The 26,046-nt window shown below is 46.9% G+C and overlaps 1 protein-coding gene across 7 annotated transcripts in view; it reads right to left on the minus strand.

The window, feature by feature from the left end:
• ST6GAL1 (ST6 beta-galactoside alpha-2,6-sialyltransferase 1) overlaps positions 1–26,046 on the minus strand; it is an 85,743-nt gene that overhangs the window by 9,337 nt on the left and 50,360 nt on the right. For 6 of the 7 annotated variants that reach the window (XM_026109685.2, XM_026109688.2, XM_026109689.2 and 3 more), the window contains 3 exons: positions 9,715–9,843; positions 7,377–8,058; positions 3,086–3,183 (listed from right to left, as the gene is read on the minus strand). In XM_026109685.2, the coding sequence (XP_025965470.2) occupies positions 3,086–3,183; positions 7,377–8,007 (729 nt within the window). In that variant the 5' untranslated portion in view covers positions 8,008–8,058; positions 9,715–9,843. Of the gene's footprint in view, positions 1–3,085; positions 3,184–7,376; positions 8,059–9,714; positions 9,844–18,158; positions 18,285–26,046 lie in introns of those variants that run through there. The other variant, XM_026109687.2, reaches the window with a different exon arrangement.

Consider the following 26,046-nt stretch of genomic DNA (forward strand, 5'->3'; position numbering starts at 1 on the left):
CAACACAGATGCAGAAGGTATCCCACTCTACTGCTAAAACCATTCCCCCCTGCAACCCAACATTTGCTGGTCAGCAAACCACTGGGGACTGTTCCCTAATCTATATGGTTTGCTCACTACATAAAGTTACATTAAAATAATTGTTAAGCAACTTCAGGCTACTGGCTGCACATGCCCTAGGGATACGATCTAATGCAGACTAGTTTTGACAAATTAGATTCAGGATATCTCATATCCTTCACTTCAGGAATGGATCGATCTATAACAGGAGCCAACGTAAGAGCAGCCAATCCATACGCCCATCTTTGCTTCCAGTGACCACTTCCAACGTAAAAAAAGCCAACTCCAGAACAAGAACAAGTCACGCAAGTACTAAATACAGGCTGCCCAGCCATGGTGCCAGCTTCAGTACTCCTCATCTCCTTTGGCAGTGAACCCACCCAGGAACCCCTACTAGCCTTCAGACCTCCTGCCCCAAGTGCAAGTTGTCCTCCAGCTCCTTTCGAAGGCTCTGCCCCACATTCTCACCAGGGATGCCTACAGCAGCCCTCTGCGAGGTACGTGCAGCAAGGCTGAAGACAAAATAAAGTCAGGTAACACCAATAAGAGGAAGGTGGCTGATTAAGATCTTGCCGTGAATAGAACTGCATTGAAATATGCAGTGTGTAAATAAAAGCACAGAATAAAAACAAATCCCCCACCCAGTTATCCTGGGAGAAAACCGGGATTGTGCTTAGAGCAGGCCCCAGTTCACAGTTCTGCTTAGAAGCTCCAGAAGAGCAACTCCTGCCTTACTCTCACAGAGGGACTTCTGCCCTGTGCAGTGGCTAGGTTCAACACCGCATTTTTAATATAGCTTTAGCCTCTAAGAGCTGCAAAAATTTTGCTCTCCCTCTAATCGCAGTTTTCTAAACTGGTGTCTTCATTTTGAGGGGATGATGGTAGATGAAAAATGTCACCCATAGCTGGAGGCTGATCTGCATGGAGAACAGATGCACTGTAATTACATGGCTATAACTACATTGGTGTAACTCAAGTTCATGCTTAATCCAAAATAAGAGCAGTCACATAAAAAGTTACTACTGCTGTATTGCAGCTGTGCAATTACAGTGTTATTCTTCTCCCTGTGCAGATAACCCCAGTATAGCATAGGTCACATACATGTATTCACTGGTAAATGACTTCATATCACAAGGTTGGCTATGGCCACGTCTCCAGAGAAAGTTTTCTTAAGCGATAACACCCATCTGACATTATAAAAGTACACATAGAAGGAAAAGATACAGAATGGAGAGGTCGAAAAGGGCAGAGGAAGAAGGATGATAACACCCAGATGTCTGCTAAGAAAAGACTGCTTCAGAAAGGACAGCCTGTCCCACTTCTGAGTGCTGTTTTAGCTCAGGGGAACTGAGATGTAAAAAGCAGCAAGGCAGAGCACCGTAGCAAGTGGAGAAGGCAAGACCCAGGAGGAGAAACAGCTAGCAAAAGCATTTGTACAACAAGCAGGAACGTATTTCAAGAGAAACACAAAATGAGCTAGGGAAACTGGTTGAAAGCTAGCCAGACATTGGCTCCACATCTTCCCCTTAAAATGGATGGCCAAGGTCCTGGTGCCACGCCGAGAAACTTCAAACCTCATTCCATGGCAGTGCCCACAGGCCCCATGAGACAGGAGCAGACAAGATGGCTCCACGCCTAGAGATCTCAGCTTTGCGATGAACAAAGCACACTACCTTACCAGTTCTGGAGCACAAAAGCTAAGTTTCGGTCCCTCCTCTTTCCCCTGTTTGCCTCCCTCATCTTTCACGGTCCTGCTGCCTCCTCCTCTTCTCCTGAATTGGGGGTGCTCTTCTCGGCACTGCAATGCTGCAGCAGTTTTGACCTATGTGACTTGGCCCAATTTTGTATTTTACTCTCCCCTTCCATTCTCTCACCAGCACAGACTACTGCAATTTGCATTTGAAAATTTCTCCAAAACAAACAAACAAAAAAGCATGTTAAGTGCAACAGCTATATGGAAGCAGGACGTAAACAATCTCCGAGGCTGTAGCTAGAGGAGCAAGGGTCTGGGTGGTGGGTCTCACTCAGCCCCTGAACAGGTGGTTTACTGTCCCTGACACTGCATCGCTGAGCTTGGCTCTTAAAAACTGAGGATCTGCTTCAAAGCCTGAGTGAAGTCAAAAGATCAATCAGCACAGGGTGCCTCACCTCAAGAAAGAGCTCTCAAAGAGCCAGGGAGAACTGCACTTAGGAAGCGATGCTTTGCATTAAAAGGTAACTTCTGCCATGCTTTACACCAAGGTCCTGGATGGATGGAGGGAATCTCTGATTCACACACCAAAGAGTTCATACACCCTCCTGGCTCTGTGCAGGCTAGAGTTTCAAAGCTATGTATTGTACCAGTTACCTGCAGCCATTTAACAAACCTGGTTAATGCGTTATCTACAGAGTCTGCAACATCGCTGTGCAGAGCAGAGGCATTTTCTTTTTTAAAACCAAATAAATACCCTTCAGTCTTCATGCCCATGCTCAGAGCAGGCGCAGCTCACCTCCTGAGATGCTTTAGTTTGCTCAGCTGCATGAGCTGAGCTGCTGTACCCTGCTTGTGCCTTGCACGCCCAAAGCACAGCAGCAAGCGTGCAACTGGGCTTGATAGCCCTCACTTGGAAAGGGGATTTTGGCCAAGCCAAAAATCAAATTATCTTGTGCCTGGAGTAAACTGCAAACAGGTTAATGCAGGTTAGCTAGCACATGACAATTTAACTGCAGTAACCTCAGCATGTATTTCAACTACGGGAAAAAGCTTTGCCCACTGTCACCCTTTACAGGGGAGGTCAGAGTCCCATCCTATACATATCTGGTAGGGAGAAGAGAAATTGCATGGAAATCCTTATTTTTTCCAACTTCATTTTAAAGAAATCCTAGTGGCAGATGAACTGCAGCTTTCGGTGCACAGAAGTCCCATGGATGGGACTTGGATGTGGATGTTGCCAGCGAAGCCCGTCATTCAGCTCCCAGGTACGTGAGGGAGATGTACGCAGCTCTGCTGAGCTTGGTCCCTTTGGCATGCATTTGTCAGACCTACCTGGGAGTTAACAAGACGAACCGTTGTCTTTTCCCCCACATCTTCTCGAAATCCCTTGGTAGGAGCCCCATTAAACCGTAAGACGGCATCATGACTGTCTGAAAGCAAAAAGGGGTGAAAACCAGTGAGCTTCAACTGTCTTCCGAGATGTGAAAGAGACGTGTAGTAAGTTATTCGCTTGCATCTCTGATACAGTCTGGCTAGTCACAGAAGACTTTCCACGTAACTGCTAGAACTACCAAGCCAGGTTCTGCGGAAGAAGTTTTTGGCCTAACTTCATGATCAATATGTTTTTAAAAATCCACTTTTTAAAAAATACCACCTGCTCGCTGGTTGAGAGAGCAGCCCTAACACCTACAGCGCACAGAAGAGCGCGGCATCCCCCTCCCTCTCCTGCCTCCCAAACACATTACGAGGACATGCACTGACGTACAACTGATTTTCCACACAGCTGGCTGCAAAATAAGAAAGCAGGAAATAATGGAGAAGCGGTGTCTTCTCTTGGAGCCTGGGGGATTGCCAGCCTGAGGAGCATGCGTAACGACCACGGGGGCAAATGGAGCTGGCTCCACCTGCCAGCATACCGCCCACGTTACCGAAATAAAACCACTGCTGCGTATTTAACAGGCATGGCTTGTTAAAAGCTTTGGGATTCACTGCATTTTCCTTTGCTGGCATCCCTGAGCCTCCTCCTCCGCCCCCACAGCCACCCAGACTGCCGCACCAGCGGTTCAAGCCAGAGGTGCCGCTGCTCTTGCGGGAAAGGTGCACGTGCCCTTCACCCTGACAGCGCCCGCTCCTAACCTGCTGGCTCGACTCGGGGAGGAAACCCTTCACGCGCTCAGAGGGGTCGTGGCTGTTGGCACGCACGAACGCCCCCAGCTTCCCTGCGACCACCGCTTGTTCCAGCTGTGGCTGATGGCAGCGGAGCACCATCCCGAACCAGCTGTGGAGCAGTCTGACCATCTTGATCGTTTTCATGAAGAATGGGGTGATCACACAAGCAATTCTGGAGGATCAGTAACTACCTGCAGAGAGGACTAGTTTCTCAGCTGCTTATTCTCATAGACCAGTGGATCTTGTTTAGAGCCCTTCCAAAACAACACAGAAAACCCAGAAAAGTGATGTTTCTGAATAAAAATGGTGTCCACATAGAAAAGTTTTGTGGCTACCATTACAGACCCTTGATTCCACATCCTACCTTATACCTATATCAGTAGAGCACAGAATTATAATTTCCCCACACAATCTGAGCCAGAAACCAAGCACGATTATGCCCTAAATTTACATTTTAAAATCATGTTTAATGAATGCCATTTGATGAGCTTCGCGCAGAGCCCAGCACAGGCAGAGTGGCTGGGTCTCTGTGAAGCAATCTGTCTCCGGGTGGTTATGTTGCCACTCAGTATTTCCCATCTTTCACTGGTGATTCATAACCTCCTCTAATACTAAGCACCCATGAAAATAATGAACTGCCTGTTCACAAGCTTCTCCTCCTTCCACCCCATGAGCCTTCTTCCATTGACTAGTTGCTCATTTCACTTCTTAAAGCAATCACTGTGATTACACACAGCAAATATTTTCTGGGCCTTTAAGGAATAATAATTCAGCAATTTGTTGTGCTCATCCAAGCAAAAGCTTGATTTTCAGCGTGTCTGATTTAGTACCTTTTGAACAACTTCCTCCAACACAGCTATACCTTTTCCTACGTGGAAATAGGTTAGAAAAAATAAGTATACAAACACACGCACACTCTCCTGTATCCTTCTCTATATACAGCTCAAGGGGTTGTAGTGAGACAAGTCTCTAGGCTTTAAGTGCTTAAAACTTTACATTAGCAGAGATGACCTCTCAAGCAGAAGGGTTAAAGTTTGAGATTCGGCCAGGAGGCAACCTAGCCAGGGACACCAGCAGGGGTTAATGGAACATGCCTTTGGCACATTAGACGGTGACCTTTTAAGAATTCATCCGTGGCGATCTGGAACAAACTGGTGCTTCAGTTTAAAAGACAGACTAAGAGACTGGCTGCAGGGACAATGGCACTGCTTTCCATGTATGAGGTGCTTTCAACTGTGCAGCAGCTGGAGCACAGCCCATTATACTTCTTGGCTACTCAGGTATTGAATCCAGCACTTTCAAGAACCGAACTACAACACACTAAAAAACAAAATCTGCAGTTCCTGAGAGAATCCTGTTATGGAGGAGCAAGCAGGAGTCTCATATAAATAAGCAGGAGTCTACCAAAGATGCCTTTGCAATCAAGGCAGCTCTGTCACAGCTATGTCATTCTGTGTTAAACCAAAAAGATTTGGGTCACTTCTGCAGAAACCTTTAGCTATTGAACTTCAAGAGGCACCTAAACAATCCAAAAGAGCCACTCAGAGAAAAAGTCACAACTGACTTCCCAAGCCTTAGCCTACCTGGCCTCGAATTCTCTAAGAGGCTCAAACAATTATGTCAATCAACTCTCAACTGTCAGTTTTACTACAGGGTAACCTCTCTCCTGGTTAATATTGCCACTATCTTTTTCATAGCATCTTTTGTAGCATCTTAACACCCTTCAGAAACTGTTCAACCTAACTCTAGTGCCTGCCTACCTATTCGGTGGAGCACACAGAAGTTTAGAGGAGGAACTTTGGAGTAAGTAGCAGAGCAAGGCCTTACCCTCCCAAGAGCATCTTGGCACTATGATTCTGAAGGTTTTGCCTAGGTTGTCCATCAGTAGTGTATTAAAGGACTATCTGTCTACTTCAGAGGACGAAGATTACTTCCAGCTTCGTACAGGCCAAAGGGACCCGATCCAACAGATCACTTACAAACACACTGAAGTCTGAGAACAATTTCTACAGAAGGGAATATTCATAGGCTTTAAAACTTCAAATAAATATGGTCAGATATAGGAATTTGCAAACTATCACTAATCTTTGTTTAAGGGAGATAAAATAGAGCCCTCAAGTTTTCTCCTGTAGTTAGCCCTACATTAGAGCAAGGGACAGTCTTGTCCTTCTGGTTAAAGTATCTCTTGCTCTGTGGTTGTTGGAAGGTTCAACCAGGTTAAGGAAGAGGCTCTGAACCAGTGAGGTAGCTTCAGCACAACCACCACGGTGTGGCCCTGTGATCGGCAGTTAAGCTTTGCTGCTCTTAGAGCAGCGAAGGCATCCACCCGAGTCAAGTTTGAAGGAGCATCTCACACAGCCATCTCTACAATGCTAAAAAGTACACTGGTCAAAGCTGTGACCCAGAAAACCTGCACCAGCTGCGGGCCTCGCTGCTGCTTAGCATATCGAGGCACCAGCACAGCGCAGACCTTGGCCTTCTGGGCCACCCAAACTCAGCTGCTGCCTCATGGCTCAGGACAAGTACTCTGCAGTGCCACTTCTGAAACCCATGATCCAATAAATAGGATCACAGCATGGACACAGTTGGAAGGCACCCCTGAAGACCGTCTAGTCCAACCCCCCTGTTCAAAGCAGGGTCAACCACGGCAGATTGCTCAGGACTGTGTCCAGCTGGGTTTTCAGTACCTCCAGAGGCCTTTCCCTTGAGTGTTTTCCTTTACTTCATTCTCTGAAGAATGCTTTCCAGCTGTTGGCCTGCCACCAATGAGAACCCTGGCCATTACTCAACTCACCTCACACCCTCTCCAGAAACAAACGCAAGACATTTTTTCTGGCTTCCAGTATTTGCTGTATCTAATGTTAACACAAAAGAACTGAAAGAAGATTTCACAGGTGTAAACTGTTCAGGATGGAAATACCTACACGTAAATCATGTCCTCTCAACCCAACGCATCCCCCTCAACTCCCAAGGGGCTTTCCTATTTGGGTAAATATTTCTATTTCTTGTTTTCCTGCTGAAGGAGGATAATGTTATACCACAGCCAAAGCTTCATGAATTGAGACTGCAACTTCTTTGTATCAAAACCCATTCTATTTTTTATCACTGAGACATGGTTGCTGCCACCAGGGGTTGATCATGAGAGCTGTTATGGCCAAGTTTAGCCCAAGGTCTAACACTTCACAGGTGCTGTGATCTAGGGCATCATAAGGCAGCATACACAGCGCAGTGTGGACCCCCACAGAGGGAGTATCTAATTATTACACCCATCTCCTCCTAAGCTACAATGCTCACTAACTACAGGAGAGTTTTGAGGATAATATTTCAACTTATGTAAATACCTCTGTGACTAAAGAAAAGGCTTATTGGTAAGAGTGTGATCACGGATCCCTTCTGTTCAATGTAAGTTATGAAACAATGCTATTTGACTTAGTCCTAACAGAAAAATACCAACCTATTTCTGGTCCCAAACGAGATGATTTCAGAGACCCTGCTGAGGACACAACAGCACAACGTCCCAGGCGGCCCACTGTTTCATTGAGGCTTTTCCTTGGTAGGTACTGCTGCCATGCAGAGGTATTAAACGGACCATCTGATCCCTGTATCATCGTCATGTTCACCCTGTCCCGTAGCTGGCACAGCAGCTTCTCTGGGCTGAGTTTAGCAGAGTTCCTCTTCCCTCTGTAAGTCACGTTGTACTTGTTCATGGACAAATAGTTCTTTCTGACCTTCTGCAGCCTGGGTATGAGATTCTTGGATGAACTGTCCTTATCCCACACCTTCACAGAGTCTGCTGCTTTCTTGGACTTTTCCACTGACACAGAGGCGCCGTCTTTTACTTTATTCTGGTTACTGAGCAAAGCTTTGGGTACCTGACCCATTTCACTGCCTGCTTCATGGGAAAAGCCCTGTGATTTAACTGCGTTCCATTTTCCCAAAGTCCTGTGAACCTGCAAATCATCACTCTCAGTCTTCAAGGGAACATAGTAGCTTCTTCTCGTCTCTCTCCACAGGCAAACTGTCAGAGCGACCAGCAGCACCACAAGAATACACATAATTTTTTTCAACACATTGATGTGAACCATAGTGTACGGTGCATCCAAACGGGACAATTAACACAGGGCACAAAGCTGGTCCTGGGAGAGAGGAACACATCTCAGTCAAAGGTGCGCGCGCGCGTGTGTGTATATATACACACACACACAGTTATATGTAGGTGTGTGTGGGCAAGGGGAGGGGACAGGGAGGAGAGAGGGGCAATTTTAAAATTGCAGGTCATTTAAAGATCTCATTTCAAAACCCACCACCACAAATACCAAATGAGAAGACTTCACAGGACTCAGACTGAGCTCTAAACTGGCTGTTATGCCATCACATGCTATGTAACAGTGATCTGAGGTCATTGCCACTCAGTCAAGTTTAACACAGCAAGTATCACACCAGCAGTAGGGAATGTCTCCATTTTGCTTTCCTTTATCTCCCATCCCAGCCACTCAAAACCCCACATCCCACCACTGGTATTTCCAGGACTCAGCTTCCACTTGACCGTAGGCACAAACACTAATGAAAATGATGTTTCCAAATAATGAAGCACATAACTGTGGAAAGAAAAAAAAAAAAGCAAAAAAAGCATGAGTACATCAACACCAGGAGTTTCACCAGCCTGGTGCTGACACATCTGGTGACTTCATAGGAAACTTCTGCAAATCTGCACTGGGCTGAGTGCATTCCCAATGTGAAGCCTCATTAAACAGCTGCTGGGAGCCAATTAATCCACAGTAGGATTTGAGGTGTGTTTGGGCTTCATAATTGTGCTTTGATAAATATTTTTCTAGGATATATCACCCTGAAAAAGCAAAGCAAGAACGTGTCATACAGCGCTGCCTGTCCTCATATTAGCAGACAGCTCCAGCTCCCATCGCTTATGTTGGAAAGGGGGGCAATTCAACAGGCAGGAGTGTGCAAAAGGCAGTTCAATCTAGTGAGCACAATGGGTTGGCGTAGGAAAAAAATATGCTGAGGTATAAATGCCTCATGAGTGACACGTGTGACCACAGAAGACAGAAGGGCAGCTGCTCGTTTCCCTGCATGGCTGCTCCTGGATGTGTTGTTCCAAATCTGCTTCCAGAATATGGGAATGGTTTGGAGACAGCAGGTGCTGGAGGGCTGTGACCAGGACTGGACAAATACCACCACGTCCATCATCCAGGGACTTCTGAGTGCTTGGGCCAAGCTTGCAAACAGGTGGAGGAGGCAGAGAGGGAAGGAAAACGCACATGGCTCTTAAAATTGACCATTATCGCCTCCGAGGTCCTCTCGTTCTGCCTTAACATCTGTCCTTTTCTGTGTAGGTCACCTGGAAACATTTCCAAGTCTTGCTACACGTGTGGAGTTGCGGCCACCCCTCAGTCAAGACTAAGCACACTTGGAGCTGTGCACTCCTTATCGGTTCCAACAGACATGCAGTTTGGGTCTGCACCTCCCCACCCAGGCAAACCTAAGTTTGCCCAATATTTGTTTTTCTAGCACAGAAAAATACTGGCAACAGAAAATTCTTTAGAAATTAGCCAGGCCTCAGATCCCCCCCACATGCCTCTTCTGCAACGCTGTATTCCCTAGTGAAATGGTTTGAAGTGAACCGCCCTGCAGTGCTCAGTAGATCAAAATGCACAGATCATTATACCTCTCAGAGGGGCACTGGCAGTAACTCCCTCCTTGAACAACCCGTTGAAAGCAAGCTGTGCTCAGCTGTGATATTTTAGAAGGCAATGAAGTGTCAATATATATAATACCTGTTGGACAAAGCAGCAGTTTTCCAGCTCAAGTCATTTTTGGCTGTTAGCAAATTTTCTTCCAAGGGTTAAAGCAGGATATTCCAAAACATGACAGATCGGAGACTTACTGAAGAGTTCAAGAAACACCTGAGAAAAAAGAGGGAGAGGGAGAGAGAGAGAAAAGCTATTACAGAAGAACCATATGGCCCTGGGGATGAACAAGTATTTTCTTAGATAAGCACTGTGTTCCCACAAAAACTGTTATCCAGGCTTGGCAGGGCCAGCAGCAAAGATATTATTACCACATGAGTTTTTTAAAAGCTTAAATGCCCACTCAAAACGAACAGTTAAAGTTTTGCTTGCAACAGCCACCTTCCTTCTTAGCCAGAAATCCAGTCTCAGCTAAGCTGGGAGCCAGCGGCTTGCCTGCTCACTGTGCTCCCGCAAGACTGGTGACCTCCTCAGTGAAGAGGGCTCCTTCACTGTATGAGGGACGTATCCTACTGTTAGTAGGAATCCCAGTGCTGATGCTCCACTCAAGCCATGAACACTGCGCAGGGGAAGAAAAAGCTAGCTTTTCCTAGAGAAAGATTTTTCTGCCGATCTTCAGTGTTTCACACAATCCCCCTCAAAAGCAACGGCAGAGAACATCCTTCTTTTCTGGAGCAAGTAAGAGCGAGTGGTATGGAAAAGCTACTTTATTACACAATGTTTTATCCACAGGTCCTCCCAAAATACTGTCTAGACCAATGTATTTTAAACTTCATGTTTGCTTTAAAAAGGTAGGGACAGCTTTATGCTACCAAGGAAATGCAGTAAGAAAAAGAGAGATTTCACACAGTGCTACACAATTTGAGAAGTAGCTTATACTTCCTTTTGCAGGAGCCCTGAGTCAGCACAATGCCACATACACTAAATTACAAATGCCGCAGTTCACCGGATTAAGTCCTAAATTATTAAAGTGTCCTAACGCTGATTACTTGCATTTTAACTCTATTAAGATGCTCATCCTGACTTCTCCCAGAGCAACTCAGGGCTCAAAAGCGAATGTTCTTCCATCCTCACTTCATAAACTACAAACAACATTAAAAAAGCACCAACAATTCTAGTTTTCATTGAAGTAACTTCCCTTTCCTTGACAGATTATCTCATCTTTCGTTTGCTGGAGAAACAAGCGCTAGAGAGGCGCACTGAGGCCTTTCACCAGCATCCTTCCAGGCAGCGAGCTCCAGCAGGCGAGGAAGGGGCGCGCGGGCAGGGGACGAGGGCTTGCTGCATCCTCGGCCACGAGCAGCTCACGCACGGTTCCCCGCGCCGTCCGCGGCTCCCATCCTGCAACGGTTATAGCAGGGGTATCCTTCCTGCCTCTCCTTTCCCCTCCGCGTCGCCCGCCGTCCCCGCTGGGCCAGCTCGCCCAGGCTTATCTGGGCGCCCTCGCCGACAGGAAGAGCACAGCAAAGGCAGGAGAGCACACAAGCCAATCTGCTGAACAGGAAAACACTGCTATGAGTCAGACACCGCTGTCAGAGGCTCTGCGGGGAAACCAAACTTAGATAGCAAGTGTTTTGAAAATCTGTATTTGTAAATGACAGAAATAGGAACGCTGAAATAGAGCTGTCAAGCATCTGTGTCAGTTTTTTAGCATAAGACACTAAAACACCTCCCTTTAACCACGCTGCATGCAGACCCCCAACCTGATTCTATTGGCACCGTATTTTATCTACACAAAACGACGGTCTGACTTCTAGAAAACATAACCAAAAGTCTTCTGTTTGGAAGGACAAAGCCATAGCACCATGCCATTGACTTCAGGAGACCCTCCCCACTGGGTCTGCAGGTTACTCTCCTTCCAAGTAGGACTCTCGTGAGATTTTTAGAGCTATGTCCAGCTGCCCTACAACAACCAGAGGCAGGACCGGGGCAGGGGGGCAGAGGGGCATTAATTGCCCAGTATGGCCGGCCAAGACCCCTTGTGTCCGAGTATCCAAGCGTGGCAAATGCACTTGAGCCAGCACTGCTGCAAAACCAGCTGGCTGAGAGCCGCCCTTGCCACCTTCCCTCCCGAGCTGCCGCAGCCCAGGCGGTCCTGCTCAGCTTTTGTTTCCCAAGGCTGGGATGATCTAGAAGAGTGGCAGGCACATCGCGAGGGAAGAGTCTCATAGGAACTGCAAATTCATTCCCAGACCGTGCCTGGGCACTCTTCCCGATGCCACACAGCAGAGGGGACCAAACAGGTCCAAACACCTCCTCTCCAACCCAACCCATGCAGAGGAACCTGCAAAGCTCACGGTAAGCACTTGGCACAAGGCAGTCCCCACTTTCGATAACTGCATACATTACTGTAACGTGAACAGTTATATTGCTTCGATTTGTAAGCTGGCAAAGTAGGTTCTGCAAGCAAATACATTTTAGCAGAACCACAGCATTTCAAGGTGCCTTTTGTGCATCAGATGTTCACTGCAGTTCAGTTTACTACAGCTATCTCATACAGTATCATTTAGTTTACTTGCGCAAAGAGTGTCCTAATGTAAGATTCCTCTCAAGTAATCTGCACTCTATCTTCTCTGCCGAGTGAGAAAACAGCTGCTTTTCCAGGCAAAGGATAAGCTTTGCAAGGCAGGATGGCACACATCAGCGGTGCCCTCTTTCCAGACCTGTAGGTAAATCATTTGGGTATACTTCTGCATCACAGCGGTTAGTATAAATGTGCTCTTTTGGAGGTGACAAACTTATTTCCTGCCATCTCTAGCCAAAGCACAAGTGTTAGATACCAGTACTACAAAAGAAAGGACAAATAAAGCCACACACACCACCCGAACCCCAAAACATCTACCAAAAAAATCTACTTGGGCAAATAGCTGCTGCCTCCTTGAGACCCAGAGCCCAACTCTCAGCATCAGACCCTAGAGGGTGCAGCAGTTGTGGGCAGGCAGGCTGGCTAACACTACGGTGTAAATCTTCTAGGGGCAAATTTTGGTCCTATGCGGAGAACAGACTATGCAGTATTTTCAAGGCACTCAGGGAATTACATCCTATCCACACGCTTATCCACACTACATCTTATCTACGCTCAAGAATCTTCCTGAACTCAGGCGTTAATCAACGCCCAGAAAGGTGTCAAAAGCCTGCCTCCTCTTACACCCGAGACTCTCTCAGCCACCCAGGGAGCTGCATGCAGCAGTGTCCTGGTATATACTGGCAGGCAAGGTCATGTTATTTTTGTCTGCTGAACAGTGGGGGAGAGCAGCTGCTTCAATTAGGTAGCTGAGAACAGCTGCCAATCTATATTTCCACCACCCAAAGCAGATTTTCCCTAAAAGTGCTTACAACAGTGACTGCACTGCGGTGGACAAGAAGTCAGCCAAGCCCTTACCTGTTTCCTACAGTGACCAGCGGATTTTTTGGGAACCATGCAAGCACTGACAAATTTAAGAGAATACTTTTGTCCCAGTAATCCCACACAGCTTCCAACATGGTTTAGGGATGCAGCTTTATTGTCAGCTGTAATAACGCCCATCATTTGTTTAATTGCTTCCCGCAACCACTCACACTTTCAAAACAGCCCAAGGCAATGAATCCCGCAATCCCGTGCTGGGCAAGGAGAGTCCCTGCTCCCCTTCGGTTCAGACCAGTAACCTGACCGCACCTGGAATCATTTCTGTCTCTGCTTTTTCCATGCCATTCACAGCTGTACGTGTCTAACACCCTCCTTTCCCCTCTCATTTCTTTTCCAAGCCAAGACTCGCTCGACTTGGTCTCCCCTTGCCCGGCAGGGTTTGCACACCTCCGGCGGTGCTGGGACGAGCCCGGGGCGCTGGAGCGATGGCCCCGCTTTGCTCTCCTTCCAAAACTCCTCCGAGTCTGTTCCCAAGCATCACCCTCTGTTCTGTGTAACGACCTCAAGATATTTTGGGAGCTGCAATGACTCACCGAGAGTTTTCCCCAGCACCAGAGGAGAAAAACAAAGCGAACTTTAAGTGCGTTATTTTACCTTTGCTAACACGGGCTTCCTCTGCCGCTGCCTGCCTAGTCCCAGCACCACCAGATCTCGCTGCAGCTTTTCATTTTTTCCTCCGGTTTCAGTGGTCCTCCGAAGACGGAGCAAACCAGGCCCACAAGCCAAGCGTGCCGGTCCCTCCGGGGTCCGTTACGACGGCTGAGCGGCAGGGATCCGGAACAAGCCCGGCGGGGACCCGGCAGTGGCCGCAGCCTCACCCCCTCCACACACCCCGCGTCCTCTCCATCAGGCAGTAACCAAGCTGAGACAGGACTTGTCTTAGCCCAGGTCAGCTTAGCTTTTCTTTCCAGGGCTTTTGGTAAATGATCTCATCAAAAACTTGCAAAACCAAGTATGCTGTTCCCCTCTCTGTAGGCTTGCTAACTTCTTAAAAAGAAAAGAGGGGAAAAAAAGCAAATATATTTGAAGTGTGACTGTCTTCTACAAAGAGATGACAGGACTTCCGCTTCAAGTGTTAGGTATCCTACACACGGTTAATGAGTGACTGGTCTGAAGTGACAGATCTCAGAGCCCTTTTAAAATAAGGCATCCTGTTTGGCACCTTCTGTTTTGCGGTTCAGAGGCCAAACTAAATGGGTCCCACCCCACAGTACTTGAGGAGCTCCATCCTTGAGCTCCCTTCGAACTACTGGTGCAGACCAGTTGTCTCCAAGATGTTCAGCAATCATGTCGAATAAAGCTTTTAAATTAAAAGACAACTGCCGAAACGCAACCTCTGGGGCTGACCACACGAAGGGAACACTTCGACCTGTTCTGCTCTGCCTCTCCTTGGTCCCTCCTCTCATGCAGCAGAATCAGTCACCTGCAGTTTCCTTGCCTTCGATGAATTTGCAAAGACTTTATTTTAGCAATTCATTCCTCAGTCTTTTTTGGGGTACTGCAATAAGCATTTCATATTTCAAGGTGCAGCATCTATATTCCTTTCCAGGTTTCCTTCATTTATGCACGGCCCATTCCCATCTGTACCCACCCTGCTAGCATGCTTAAACACAAAAGTGGTATAGCTCTATTCCAACAATTTGCTACAGTATTTTTGAACTGTTTCACACCACAGCAAACATTTTACACTTCAACCATACCTTTTAGCTTATATTCATTTTTTTAAAGCTCTTAATACTACCCTTCTTCCACCCATCATCATCCATAATGTGTTATCATGCTACTTGCACTACTTCTCCTGAGTACTGCTATTCTGCCCCCATTCTCCATTTTTCTCCAGGTGGAGCACACGAAGCTAACCTTTCCAAGGAGCTGCTGGAGAAGTGACCGGCAGAAAAGGCAGAATGAGTTTGCACAGAAGTGTGCGAGAAGAGGATACCAGAAGGGGAAAGACATGGAGGTGCACGGCAGGCATCTCTCCATTCAAAACAAAGTGACATACTCACAGAAACTGAAGGAAGCAAAAAAAAAAAAAAAAAAAAAAAAAAAAAAAAATAGGAATCATGAAGTCATCTTAAATCCACATCTGTTCTTAATATTCCCACTTCTTCTCCTGGTAAAAAAAATTAACAAGAGCCTATATAGTTTTAAATAAGATATGATCGCGCCATTTTGCAAAGAAATAAAATATATTTTTAATACACTGATAGCATCAGATGAAAGGTGATAACAGATTTATTAGAGCTAGAGATCTCTGACCCTGACAGTTTCAGAAGATCTGTTACTCTACTGAGCCTGGCCAGTTAATCCAAATGGAGTATGTGTGGTGGGGGGACCTCAATTTTGCAAATGCATAAACTGAGAAGACTCACCTTCTAGCAATTCTTTTTTTAAACCTCACTGTGATGTGAAAATAAAAATGCTGTTAAGCCGTACACTTAAGTAAGTGCTTCTAATACCACCAAACAGAACAAAAAACAGGTGGAAAAAAAGTAGCACTGTCTCAAGGGAGGAGCAGAGTTAAATTTCAGATGACATGCTGAAAAGCTACAGAACAAGTCACCTGCTACGGGAATAAATCATTCCGCCCATCTTGCATGCACTAAAAAAAACTCTACGTGTGCCAGAAAAGCTATGACGGTGTCACAGCTGAAAAAAACCTTCAGAACATGAGAGGCACATTTCAGTGGGGCACGGAGCAGGGCTTAGAGTGTAAGCACATATGTTTCATTTTTGTTTATTTCTAAGTGTCAAAAAATTGTGAGTTTAGTAGTCAGAGGCCTTCCTTTCTGGCTGCATCAGCAGTTTGTTCCCTCTCTTTTCCGAAGTCCATTCCCTTGCTGCTTTTGGAAGGTGACTCTGCATGACACGGAGCACCAGAGGGCTTTCCCTTCTGCCCAAATTTAAAAAGCAGCAGTTTTGCTTTCGTTCACGAGAGCGCTCTAGCACGCGCTCCACCAGGCACCTGCAAGACCGCACCGCAATAGATGGCCGGCAACACCGAAGGCAAGAAGCCAACCGCACCGACACAGCTGCTCGTTCTTGGTTCCCACCAGCGTGGTGGGACATTTGCACTGTTTGGGTCCAGCAAACGGAGCCTCACCCACCCCATCCCAGGGCACGGTCTTACATGAAGTGCATGTTTGGAGCTGTTGGAGTTCAGACCCAATAAATCACTTTGTGTTAGCCGGTGTTACATAACCAAATGACGAATCTTCTCTGGGGCACTGAATCAGCTAATCCATGCACTCAGTGACACCCTAACAGTCATAACCACCCCAAAACCAAGCCGCAGTGTGTCCAGCAACAGCCATCAGGTCAGAGAAACAGCTCTCCAAAGAAGCCAGCCTCAGGTTGCCATTACACTCCTGTCCAAATCCAGGGCAAAAACAAATGTACGCATGTGGGGACTATTTTTTTTCAATATTAAAAAACCAAGAGTGGAAGGAGGGAATTCAACAGAGTTTTACAGTACAGCTCTGCTGGTCTAATCGCTCTGCAGCCGCCCCCTGGACCAGCACTGCCAGTCCCGGACTCTGACGGGTAAGGGAAAAGTTACACGCCAAGCTGTTTATCCACAGGGCTCTGGTGTCAACACAAAAGGAGGTTTAGGCACACCTTCGCTCCTAACGGAGCCAGGGTGGTGAGCAGGGCAACACGGCGCTTTGCAGCTGGGCACTGCCCTCTGTGTCGCCGCACCGACGGCGGCAGCCGCGACTGTCCAGCCTCTCCCAGCGCCACACACGCTCCAGCGCGGCACGGCACGGAGGGATGCTGCCCCGAGGGAGGAATCGGGTCTCACCCCTGCTTGGGACTGACCGCACATCCTGTCGAGGAGGAGGAGGAAGGGGCGAGGAAGCCTTCAGCTTTCAGAAAGGGAAGCTCCACCAGATGCAGGGGCCAGCTGACTTCAGGAGGGGCTGGAAGTTTCCAACTAACGTAAAACAAAATCAAAGTGTAAAACACAGCTGCAGTGTGAAATAAAAGCGGTGTCCAGCATCGCCTCCCAGGCTAATTCGATTCCGGTAGGTATAGCGAGTATCCGAGGGTCACGGAGGACACTCTGTAACGCGTCTGTGGCGATCGTGGAGCACGCTGGCAGTTATTTTACACATGAAGGACGAGACTGTGGCGTTTACAGCTACAAGCTGCAGTAGAAGTCCTCTTAAAGGGTCCCGCTGAGGAGCAAGGCGGGGCCGCGAGAAGGTGGTGGCTCCCAGCCACCAGGGAGGCCCCGCGGAAGCGCCACACGCGTGGCAAAGCCACCGTCATTACCACTGCAGCGCGTGTGCTCTTCAGCGCTGGTGAGAAAGCGACTGCTACAAGGAGAGGGGTCCAGCTACGGCTCACTCCCTTAGAGGGGCTCACACGGCCAGTGACACCAGCGGGAAAGCCTGGCACAGGGGTTATCGAGTGGTCCCTTAGGGTTGGCCTCGCGCCACCACAGACAACCTCACTCTTAGGATACGGGGAAAGAAGGGGAAAAAAAAACAACAAAAGATCAAGGCACGCAGTGGCTGAGAATACTTTTTGTTTGCTTGTTTAAAGGACAGGGCTCTCGGCTAGCTGGGCGTCTCGTCTGGCGGGTTACCCACCGAGAGGGACTTTGCATTCGTGATCTCAGGCACGGGGCCAAATCCTTGACTGGTGGGACTGGCACTGCTCCATTACAAACACGGCCTCCTATTCTGGGCGCAGACGTGTGCAGACCATCCCTCCTCAACGAAAATGGCCAGGAAGGAGACCCCCCACCCCAGAGCCCAGCATGCCCCAGTTCAATCGAGGGCTCCGGTAGCAGCTTCCACTCAGGCGCAGTAAGGCCACAGGAACACATTTCTCCAGTTCACTTTTCCAAGCAGAATTACGCCGTGCCACCAGCCTGCCAGGGCCCAAGCACCCCCAGGGACACCTCCCCAAATGCATCCAGGCAGGGAGCGCCTGCCCACGGCTCCAGACTTCTGCAAAAGGTTGTAACCTCTTCTCTCAGTTCTGCTCAGGTTCCGAAGCAGGAAAGATCCTGAACAGAGAACGTGCCAAATCACCGCCAAGCGCTGGCAATACTCACTTCAGACCGGGAGAAGCTCTCAGAGTTTGGTGTAAAACAGATGCAACTCCTCACTGGGTGCACAGCCCTGAGAGGCTGCTGCAAGCCATGCTGGCACTTCAGATTTTTCAGAGAGAAGAATCCTCAATGCAGCAAGGTATTTGAGGCACACTGCCAGTACCAATCACCTCTGACTTCCGAAATTGCCAGTTTCAGGTTCAAATGGGAGAAAAAAAAGAATTTCACACCCTGTATGAACAGTACTCATTCCCAAATGCATTGTTTCTCCTTTACTTCCACTCTTCCCGTGTCATGACTTTACCGGTGTGATTTTCAGTATCAGTCAGCTTCATCATAACCATTCCCACGTTGAAGTCAACAGCAGAAATTCCCCCCAGCTTCAAAGTCTGATCATTCATTTAGAACTACTGAGTTTACATAAAACACTACGCCTTCAAACCAAAGAAATCATTTAGTCAGTTTTTGCCCCCTCATCCTCAAATATGTTTCTTCAGGACATTTATCTTCAGAAATGAGAGTGAAACATCTCTTTATTTTAAATTAGTAGCAAGTAGCAGGTCAAAATTTATTGCCTCTGCAAATATCACTGCACATTAAGACACATAATTGGTATTCTCTGGCTCCACAACAACTGATGTACGTCATGCCAGCTGTAGCTATGCTGCCCTTCAGGATAGTCTTTCTATGACTTAATTGCCAGCCTTTTGCAGGTGGGCACAATATCTCTCTCTCTTCAAGGACAATGCAATAAAGGTCTTATAACTGGCTCAGAAAAAAAAAAACAACACTAATTCAATCTAAACTAAGTGAAATAAGAGAAACTTGCTGAACTGCAGGTCTACCATTTCTAGATTTGGTACAGCAGCTCTGCTCAGATTTGCTTCCTCTCTCCATTCTCCCCGCTCATCCCGCTCAGTGGGAGCTGGACTTTGCATGCCTCGCACCGGCCAGCCGTGCGCTACCAGACCGACGTCACTCGAGTCTAGGCTACGGAAGTAAAACGGCAATTCTCGCCATGGACTTCAATAAGCACTGACCAAGCCCCTGCATGTTAAAGCAAAAGACTTCTGCATTGCATTCAAAATAAATCCGCTTTCACTAAGAAATCCGTAACGCTGTAATGTAAGAGACATACAGATGTCAAGAATGCTTGCCAGGTATCAGCTGCTGGAAAAAAGCATACCCAGACTACAGTAAACATAATTAGAATAAACACCCATTAGAACAAGCAACTTTCAGATAAATTGTGAAAATCACTTAATAACTTCAATTACTTATTTGGCAAAAAAAAAATCCTAACTATACAAGGAAATTACAGTCATGGAAGGGAAATGGAAAGCTCAAAATTACAACTAACTATTTTTTCTCTGATAGAAAATGAAGGAGGGGGAAACAGCTTTGAATAGTCAGATGTTTTCCCCAGACCTAAAAAACACTTGCTTTTTTGCGCTCTCCTACACACAGCATGAAGCAAGTTAAACTGATACCTCTTCTCGCCATGCACCATCAGTTTCAACTAGTAAAACAAAGACTGAAATTACCACAGGAAAGCTGGCTATAACTAAACAAAAGCTATAGAGAAACCTTGTCCAAGTTAAGTAAGTGTCAGACTGTGACAGAGAAGCCAGACATAATAGATGTGCAGGAATCCATATACCAAACCCTGCGCCCTGGTCACTGATTGGAGCTGTGGAAGCAGCAGCCAGGTTCTCAGCACTCCAAGCATGTTCGCTAGCAGGGGTCAGATATACCTTTTGCCAAGCAAAGTCCCCGAGTCCCATCCCATGCAGTGATCTCACACCCTATCTGTACTCCATAACGAGTAACAGCAAGTACTGTTCTGCATTACTTCCGATTCCAAGCTACTATTTCAAAGACAAATCCCAGGATACATTACATTATAACGGACCTAAGATTCACAAAATTTAAGGAATAGGCAGACTGTTTTCTTGTGAGTTTGGGGATGCTGAGCTTTCAGAAAAGCATGAGCAGAGGCCAAATCTAGTTAACTCATGCAATCTCCTACCAGAAACAGCTGATTCAGTTATAAAAACAGGAACTCAAAGACATGCCTGTTAAACACAAGTTTGATTTATTGATCTGGTAACACCATCCCCTTGTAACATCATTTCAAATCTAACTACTATCATCAATAAGCCCACAAGGAAGTTGCCAGGAAAATGACCTTTCCTGTTGCCGGTAGGTCATGCACATGGACAGTCTACTTCCAGCATCAATCCATGTCTTCAACTAGCATAGTATTTGACATGTCTCCAAACAGTGGGATTAAAGTAACAGAAGATCTAGCCCAGTGTGTTTGTTCTGAATAAAAATTGCTTTTATAAATTACATAAGTATATAGCACAATTTACTTTTTGAGACACATTCGGGGCTTCTAGACACAATCAAGACGCATTTAAAGAACTTAAACACTCCTGAAGCCCTCGATGTTTCATATATGTATTTACAAAAACAGAAAACATCAATGAGATTTTCCTGATCAAGTCTCCTTTTAAAACTTCCTTGCTATTTTCTTTCCTCAACATCCCCCTGCCCAAAAGCTTAGGAAAGGAAAACATGTTCAGTGGTACATCCTGCCCAAAATCAGTCTTGGATATGCCACTTAAGAATCCAACAACTGAGAACACATTTTAGTTTTGAGACATTTGTTGGTTCCTGCATGCAGCCATGACTCTTGAGTAGGGTGGAGGACCTGGCGCAGGTCTTAGCACCAGCGCAAGCTCTAAGCTCCTGACCAGAGCGTGCTCCATGGGGTACACCAGCCAGAAACAAGCCATCGAGATTCCTTCTCCCAGGAAAACAGAGATTTCACTTTTTCTGCCCCTCTTAGATACCACAGGTGTCCCAGTGAAGGATCAGTGTGGTTATGTGTATGGTAGAATTTGATTTAAGTGCAGCAAAATAATTAAGGAGGATTAACATAGTTGCTGGAGGAAAGACAATGCGCGGGTCCTGAAATTAAGGTATATTTAATTAAAGTTTACTCAAGTTCAGAGAGAGGCCGCAAGTGCAGCAGAGGCCATTTTAGTGTCTCTCAGGTCTAATTAATATTTCCCTCTGCAACAGTTTTTAGCCTGCTTTTTCCTCTCTCATAGAGAAACGTGTCTGAAGCCTGCAAAGCACTGTCGAGCTCCCATCACCCCAAACACATCGCTCCCTCCTCCTAGTCAGCGTTTCAGAAACGTGGCCATTCACGAGGCCGGCCAGCCAAACTTGCAGGTCTGCCCGCAGGGGCACGCTTGCCATCGCGGCTCTGAGCTGAGCACCTCAGGGGGAGCAGGCTGCGCTTCCCCCCAGGCCTTCCCGCTCGCAGCGGTCTCCCGCCCGCCAGAGCCCGCCGCCCGGACCCTGCAAAGGCCACGGCCCTGCCTTGCCGGCACGCGCAGACATGGGTGACGCGGTCACTGCCCACGCCGCCACCGGCTCCCCAGAGCCGCAGCCCGCTCTCCCAGGCCGTCGCTATCGGTGGCCCACCTTCCCGCGGTCCGCGCAGGACGGGTGGAGGCGGCCGGCAGGCACCACCTGCGAGCGGGCTCTGGAGCAGGGAGGCACTGCCGATGCCCAGCGTGACGGCGACCGGCGGAGATGGGCTGAGCGCACCGTGCTCGCGGCCGGAGCAGGTGCACGAAACAGAGAAAGGAGGGGGCAGCGAACACAGAGAAGCAGCAAGACAGCCCATGAATTTCAGCACAAATGAGTTTCTCATCAACACCAGACAACTTAGAGGCATCAGGGAAGAGTTATAGATGGATAATTTCAACAAAAGCATAAGTTGCTTCCAGAGCACAGTAAAGGAGGCCCCAGACATTGCCATAACTCCTCCATTCAACGTTGGCTCTCGCAACGTCTTTAGTGCAACACGTTGCGGCAGTCTCAGAGAGGTCTCGTACAACCTAGAGCTGCCTGAGCCTCCTGGAGAAACGAGAGATGCCTGCCTGCCTCTGAGGCAAGCAAACCCTTTGCTAGAAGGGGGGGATGAGCTACAGATGGAAGAAGTTACTGCTAAGAACTGGGCTCCTACACAGCCACACAAGAGAGCGGCTCCTAGGAGCGAGCTCCACAAGCATGCAGCTCTCTTCCCAACTCGTTCGTGCCACTTGGCCATGAAGAAGCCAGCCAGCTCTTCCTCCCTGAAGGAAACTCCCCCAAAAATAGCAAAAATCAGGCATCTTTTATGCCTGGGATGGATAGCTTTAGAAGAGTCCATACTCCACTGCATTTTTTTTTCATTTAATCACAAATTGTTCCTGTTTAGATAGTTAAGTGCTATCAGTGTTAGCGTTTTGCCATTTCAGTCAGTTTTCTCATGAGGTCAGCTATTACATAGAACTGCCAATCCTGATTTCATCATCTTCACAGAGTAAATACTAAACAGAAGCTTAAAAAAAAAAAAAAAAAAGTAAAAAATTGGGGAGGGCTCCTTATGACTAGAATTTCTTTAGATATCCTGCTGCTATGCAATGCAACAAACCAAGTAGCTGGCCTAACCCGTAGGTGTTAGACCATTCCTGGAAAGCTTCTTTTCGTCTGGTTTCACCTGAACAAATCCTGTTTTATCAGAAAGTATCTCTCAATATAAATACGGGGCTGAGGGGGGGGAGGGGGGGAGAGAACCAGCAGATCGGCTTTAACAGCACACTCCTGATCCAGCGTACATCACTAAAGTTGATGCCCCCAACTTCAACGTTAATCAAATCTACAACACAGCACTCATTTAGGAAGCCTAATTGCAAAATCCAGGCAATTCTTTAAGAAGTAACTCATCCTCAATGCAAATTGAGAAGGCCAAAACGCCTCACTGAGGTTTCCCCCACCCCCAAGGGTCCGGACTGAACCTCAATGCCAGGCCAGATGTTCAACATTCAGTTGAAACAAACCATTACAAATCACACAGAATGGGCAGAATACCACAACACTTGTCTCCCCAAGACTAGCTTGTACGGTAAATACTGTTTACAGTTCTCGTCTCCCGTAATAAAACAGCTAGGCAGACCACACGTATAAGGAGAAGTCCTAAAACCAACTTCATGTCAGAAGTAGATGCACTTACGTGCAAACAAGGATCCCAGGCTCCCTTTACCCACAAGCAAAATCCCTTTGAGCTCTTAGAGGTGATCCACTTTCCGTGTTAGCTACCGGCGAGTGACATGCAGGAAGCCTACAAGGTTTGACCACGTGCTCAACTGCTTTACAGCAAGAATCTGCTGTTCTGACACCATAGTGATATCACAGGCAGTATTATCACAAACAGCAATAAAGACTGCAAGGGTGATCTCATGCCTTTTCTAGCATACGTCCAATTTATCTCAAGCAAGGCAATTTTTTCTTTTTGTTCAACATCTGATCCATGCCCAGCAATGCATAGTGTCAGGCTTAAAGGCCACTGAACTTTAAACAAGGCTGACTTTTGATGTGGCCCAGATCAAGCATTAGGTTAAAGTTCCTCATTTATTTTATTTAAACCAATCTGCCTGCTTTTACTCCACCACAGTGAAAAAGGGGGAATCAATTCCTCTGTTCACTTACTGAAGACAGGTAAGTCAACAGCTGTGCCGCAAGCACAGAGAAAGCCAAAATCACAAACCACATCCGCATATCTTAAAACAACTGCTCTGGCTACCAAACACCTCCCAGATCCAGCGGTGAGGCTTGCTCCCAGGATCAGGAGCACCGAGAACCAGCCCTGTCCTTCACACTGGGAACCCCCCGACACACAAACTTGCTTTCTAGGAAGGGTACCCCCATGGCAGTAATCTGGAGGAGAAAAGAGACCTCAGAGTATTATTGGGAATGTGCCAGCAGCCCAGTGTCCCCCTCAGGCAAAACTAGTAGGGGAGCCCAAACCCTTAGGTAAACCAATTGGATTAGCTCCTCTCATTTAGACAGAGTCCCATCATTCCATCATGAAAGCTAAAAAAACCTACAGAAAAGCCTAATAAGCCCACAATAGTTCGAGGGGACTTTGCTAATTTGCATTTCCTTGGCCTTTTTGTTTTTTTTTCCAAACATCAAGACAATTCAACTAAGCTTCTTCTGCTTGCACTGAAATGTGTGTGTACATGCATATATATGCATGCACACACATATATACATATATATGCACACATACATACACACACACAGGATGGATACATATCCATTCCCAACTAGTCTTGAATTAGGGAATAATGCATTCAAGATAGAACAAGAAAGTGATTTAACAGAAATAAAACCTTTTTCTTAAGATATCCAACACAAGCAAATGGGCCAAGGTTGTATGTCATCAGGGAAAAGAAATTCAGTAATTTAATGAATATTCTCTGAAGTCTCTCAGCAACAACTGTTTCCAAAATACAGAATCAAAATTACAGCTTGCCCCAATTTTTAGGTTCCTCTCGCTTTGGGCTGCATATAAAGACTTAACTTGTCTGTGTTTCCATAAGGCTTTATCTTGTCTCAAAGTCTCAAATATGACTAAGACCTGTACTACAGAAATAGGCACACTTGTAGCTTACCTTATGTATTCTTTTGGAGGGCTTTAAAAGCTCACCAAATATCAGAGTTGCATCACACCAGCACCCAGGCAAAGCTAACATGGCACCCTTTCCTCAGCTGGCCTAAAAATTACCACCCCTTGGAGGTCTGCTTGGAGAGAATTCAGTACTAAACCACTCACCCAGGCAATCTACACAAAACTCAGTCAAATCAAGCCGCTTTTCTTCAGTCTGTAGTGGCTTCCCAATTCTCATACCTCTTCTCCACAGGTTCACTCACAGGGGGCAACACAAGCAAGAGGTGAAGAAGGAAGTGTTGTTCTACAGATCTTGGCAGATTACAGCCAACAGAGGTGAAAACATTTGCGTGGGAACAGAAAAGCTGGATGGAAGTTTCACGGGCGCTTATCTGGGCACCTATATCAAATCTATATCAATTACTGATATAGAAAGCTCACCAAACCTGATACCATTGGTGAAGCCATTTCTAAAGCATGTGGGAGACCACAACAAAAACAACTAGACGTGCTGGCACCACATTTCAGAATCAAGTATGCAGAATTAACCACCCCGTTACCTTACAGAGTCCTGTGGTATGTATGCATCATCCTATTTTCATTAAAGGGAACGGCACTTTAGTATTTGGTCTAAGGTTTTGCTGATTGCGCTTGACTGGTTGGGACACCCACCTTTAAGAACCACTGCCAAATCCAAACGCACCACATTGAGCCTCTGATCTCACTCACACGTTGCTACGCTTCTCCTCCGTCTTTGACCACCCAGACCGAACGCATCAGTGGGCTGTCTGCTCAAACAGGCGGCTGCTCCAGCCAGCGGCAAGCAGGGCTTTGCTTAGCCACAGGAGGCCAAGCAGAAAGAAGGTGCTGAACCTTTCTAAGTCAGCTAGGGTTAGAGACTTGTGGACAGACAATCACACAGAGCACTGAGTATTTCGGGTGAGCCCAAAAGAGGAAAGAGAAAGGTCCCTTTCCATTTCAGGTATGTCAGCGTTAAAAAGCGTAAACACTGACACAAAAATTGCCCTGACAGAGATGCACATATTACAGACCAAATACATCACCTTATTGGTTCTCAAATATTTAGCTCCACCAGCAGCCTTTGCATATTACAAGCCAGGGCTAACTGGGCTGTATAGTCTGAAACCGTATTAGTTCTTCAAGAGAAAGACTTCTGAGCATTTCAAAAGGAGCTAAAGGCTTTCTCTCAGCACAAATGCAAGGTAACTCTTTGTTCAGTATTACCTAGGCATGTTAAGAGAAGGGATCTCTCTGCATAATAAGTGAAAGCTGTGCACGAGAGATGAGCTGGTCTTAAACCTCAGCTACTCCCAGTTCTAGCATCCAACCAAAACCCAAACAATACTGGGTCACTCT

The sequence above is a fragment of the Dromaius novaehollandiae genome, chromosome 9 (genome assembly GCF_036370855.1).
Source record: "Dromaius novaehollandiae isolate bDroNov1 chromosome 9, bDroNov1.hap1, whole genome shotgun sequence".
Lineage (NCBI taxonomy): Eukaryota > Metazoa > Chordata > Aves > Casuariiformes > Dromaiidae > Dromaius > Dromaius novaehollandiae.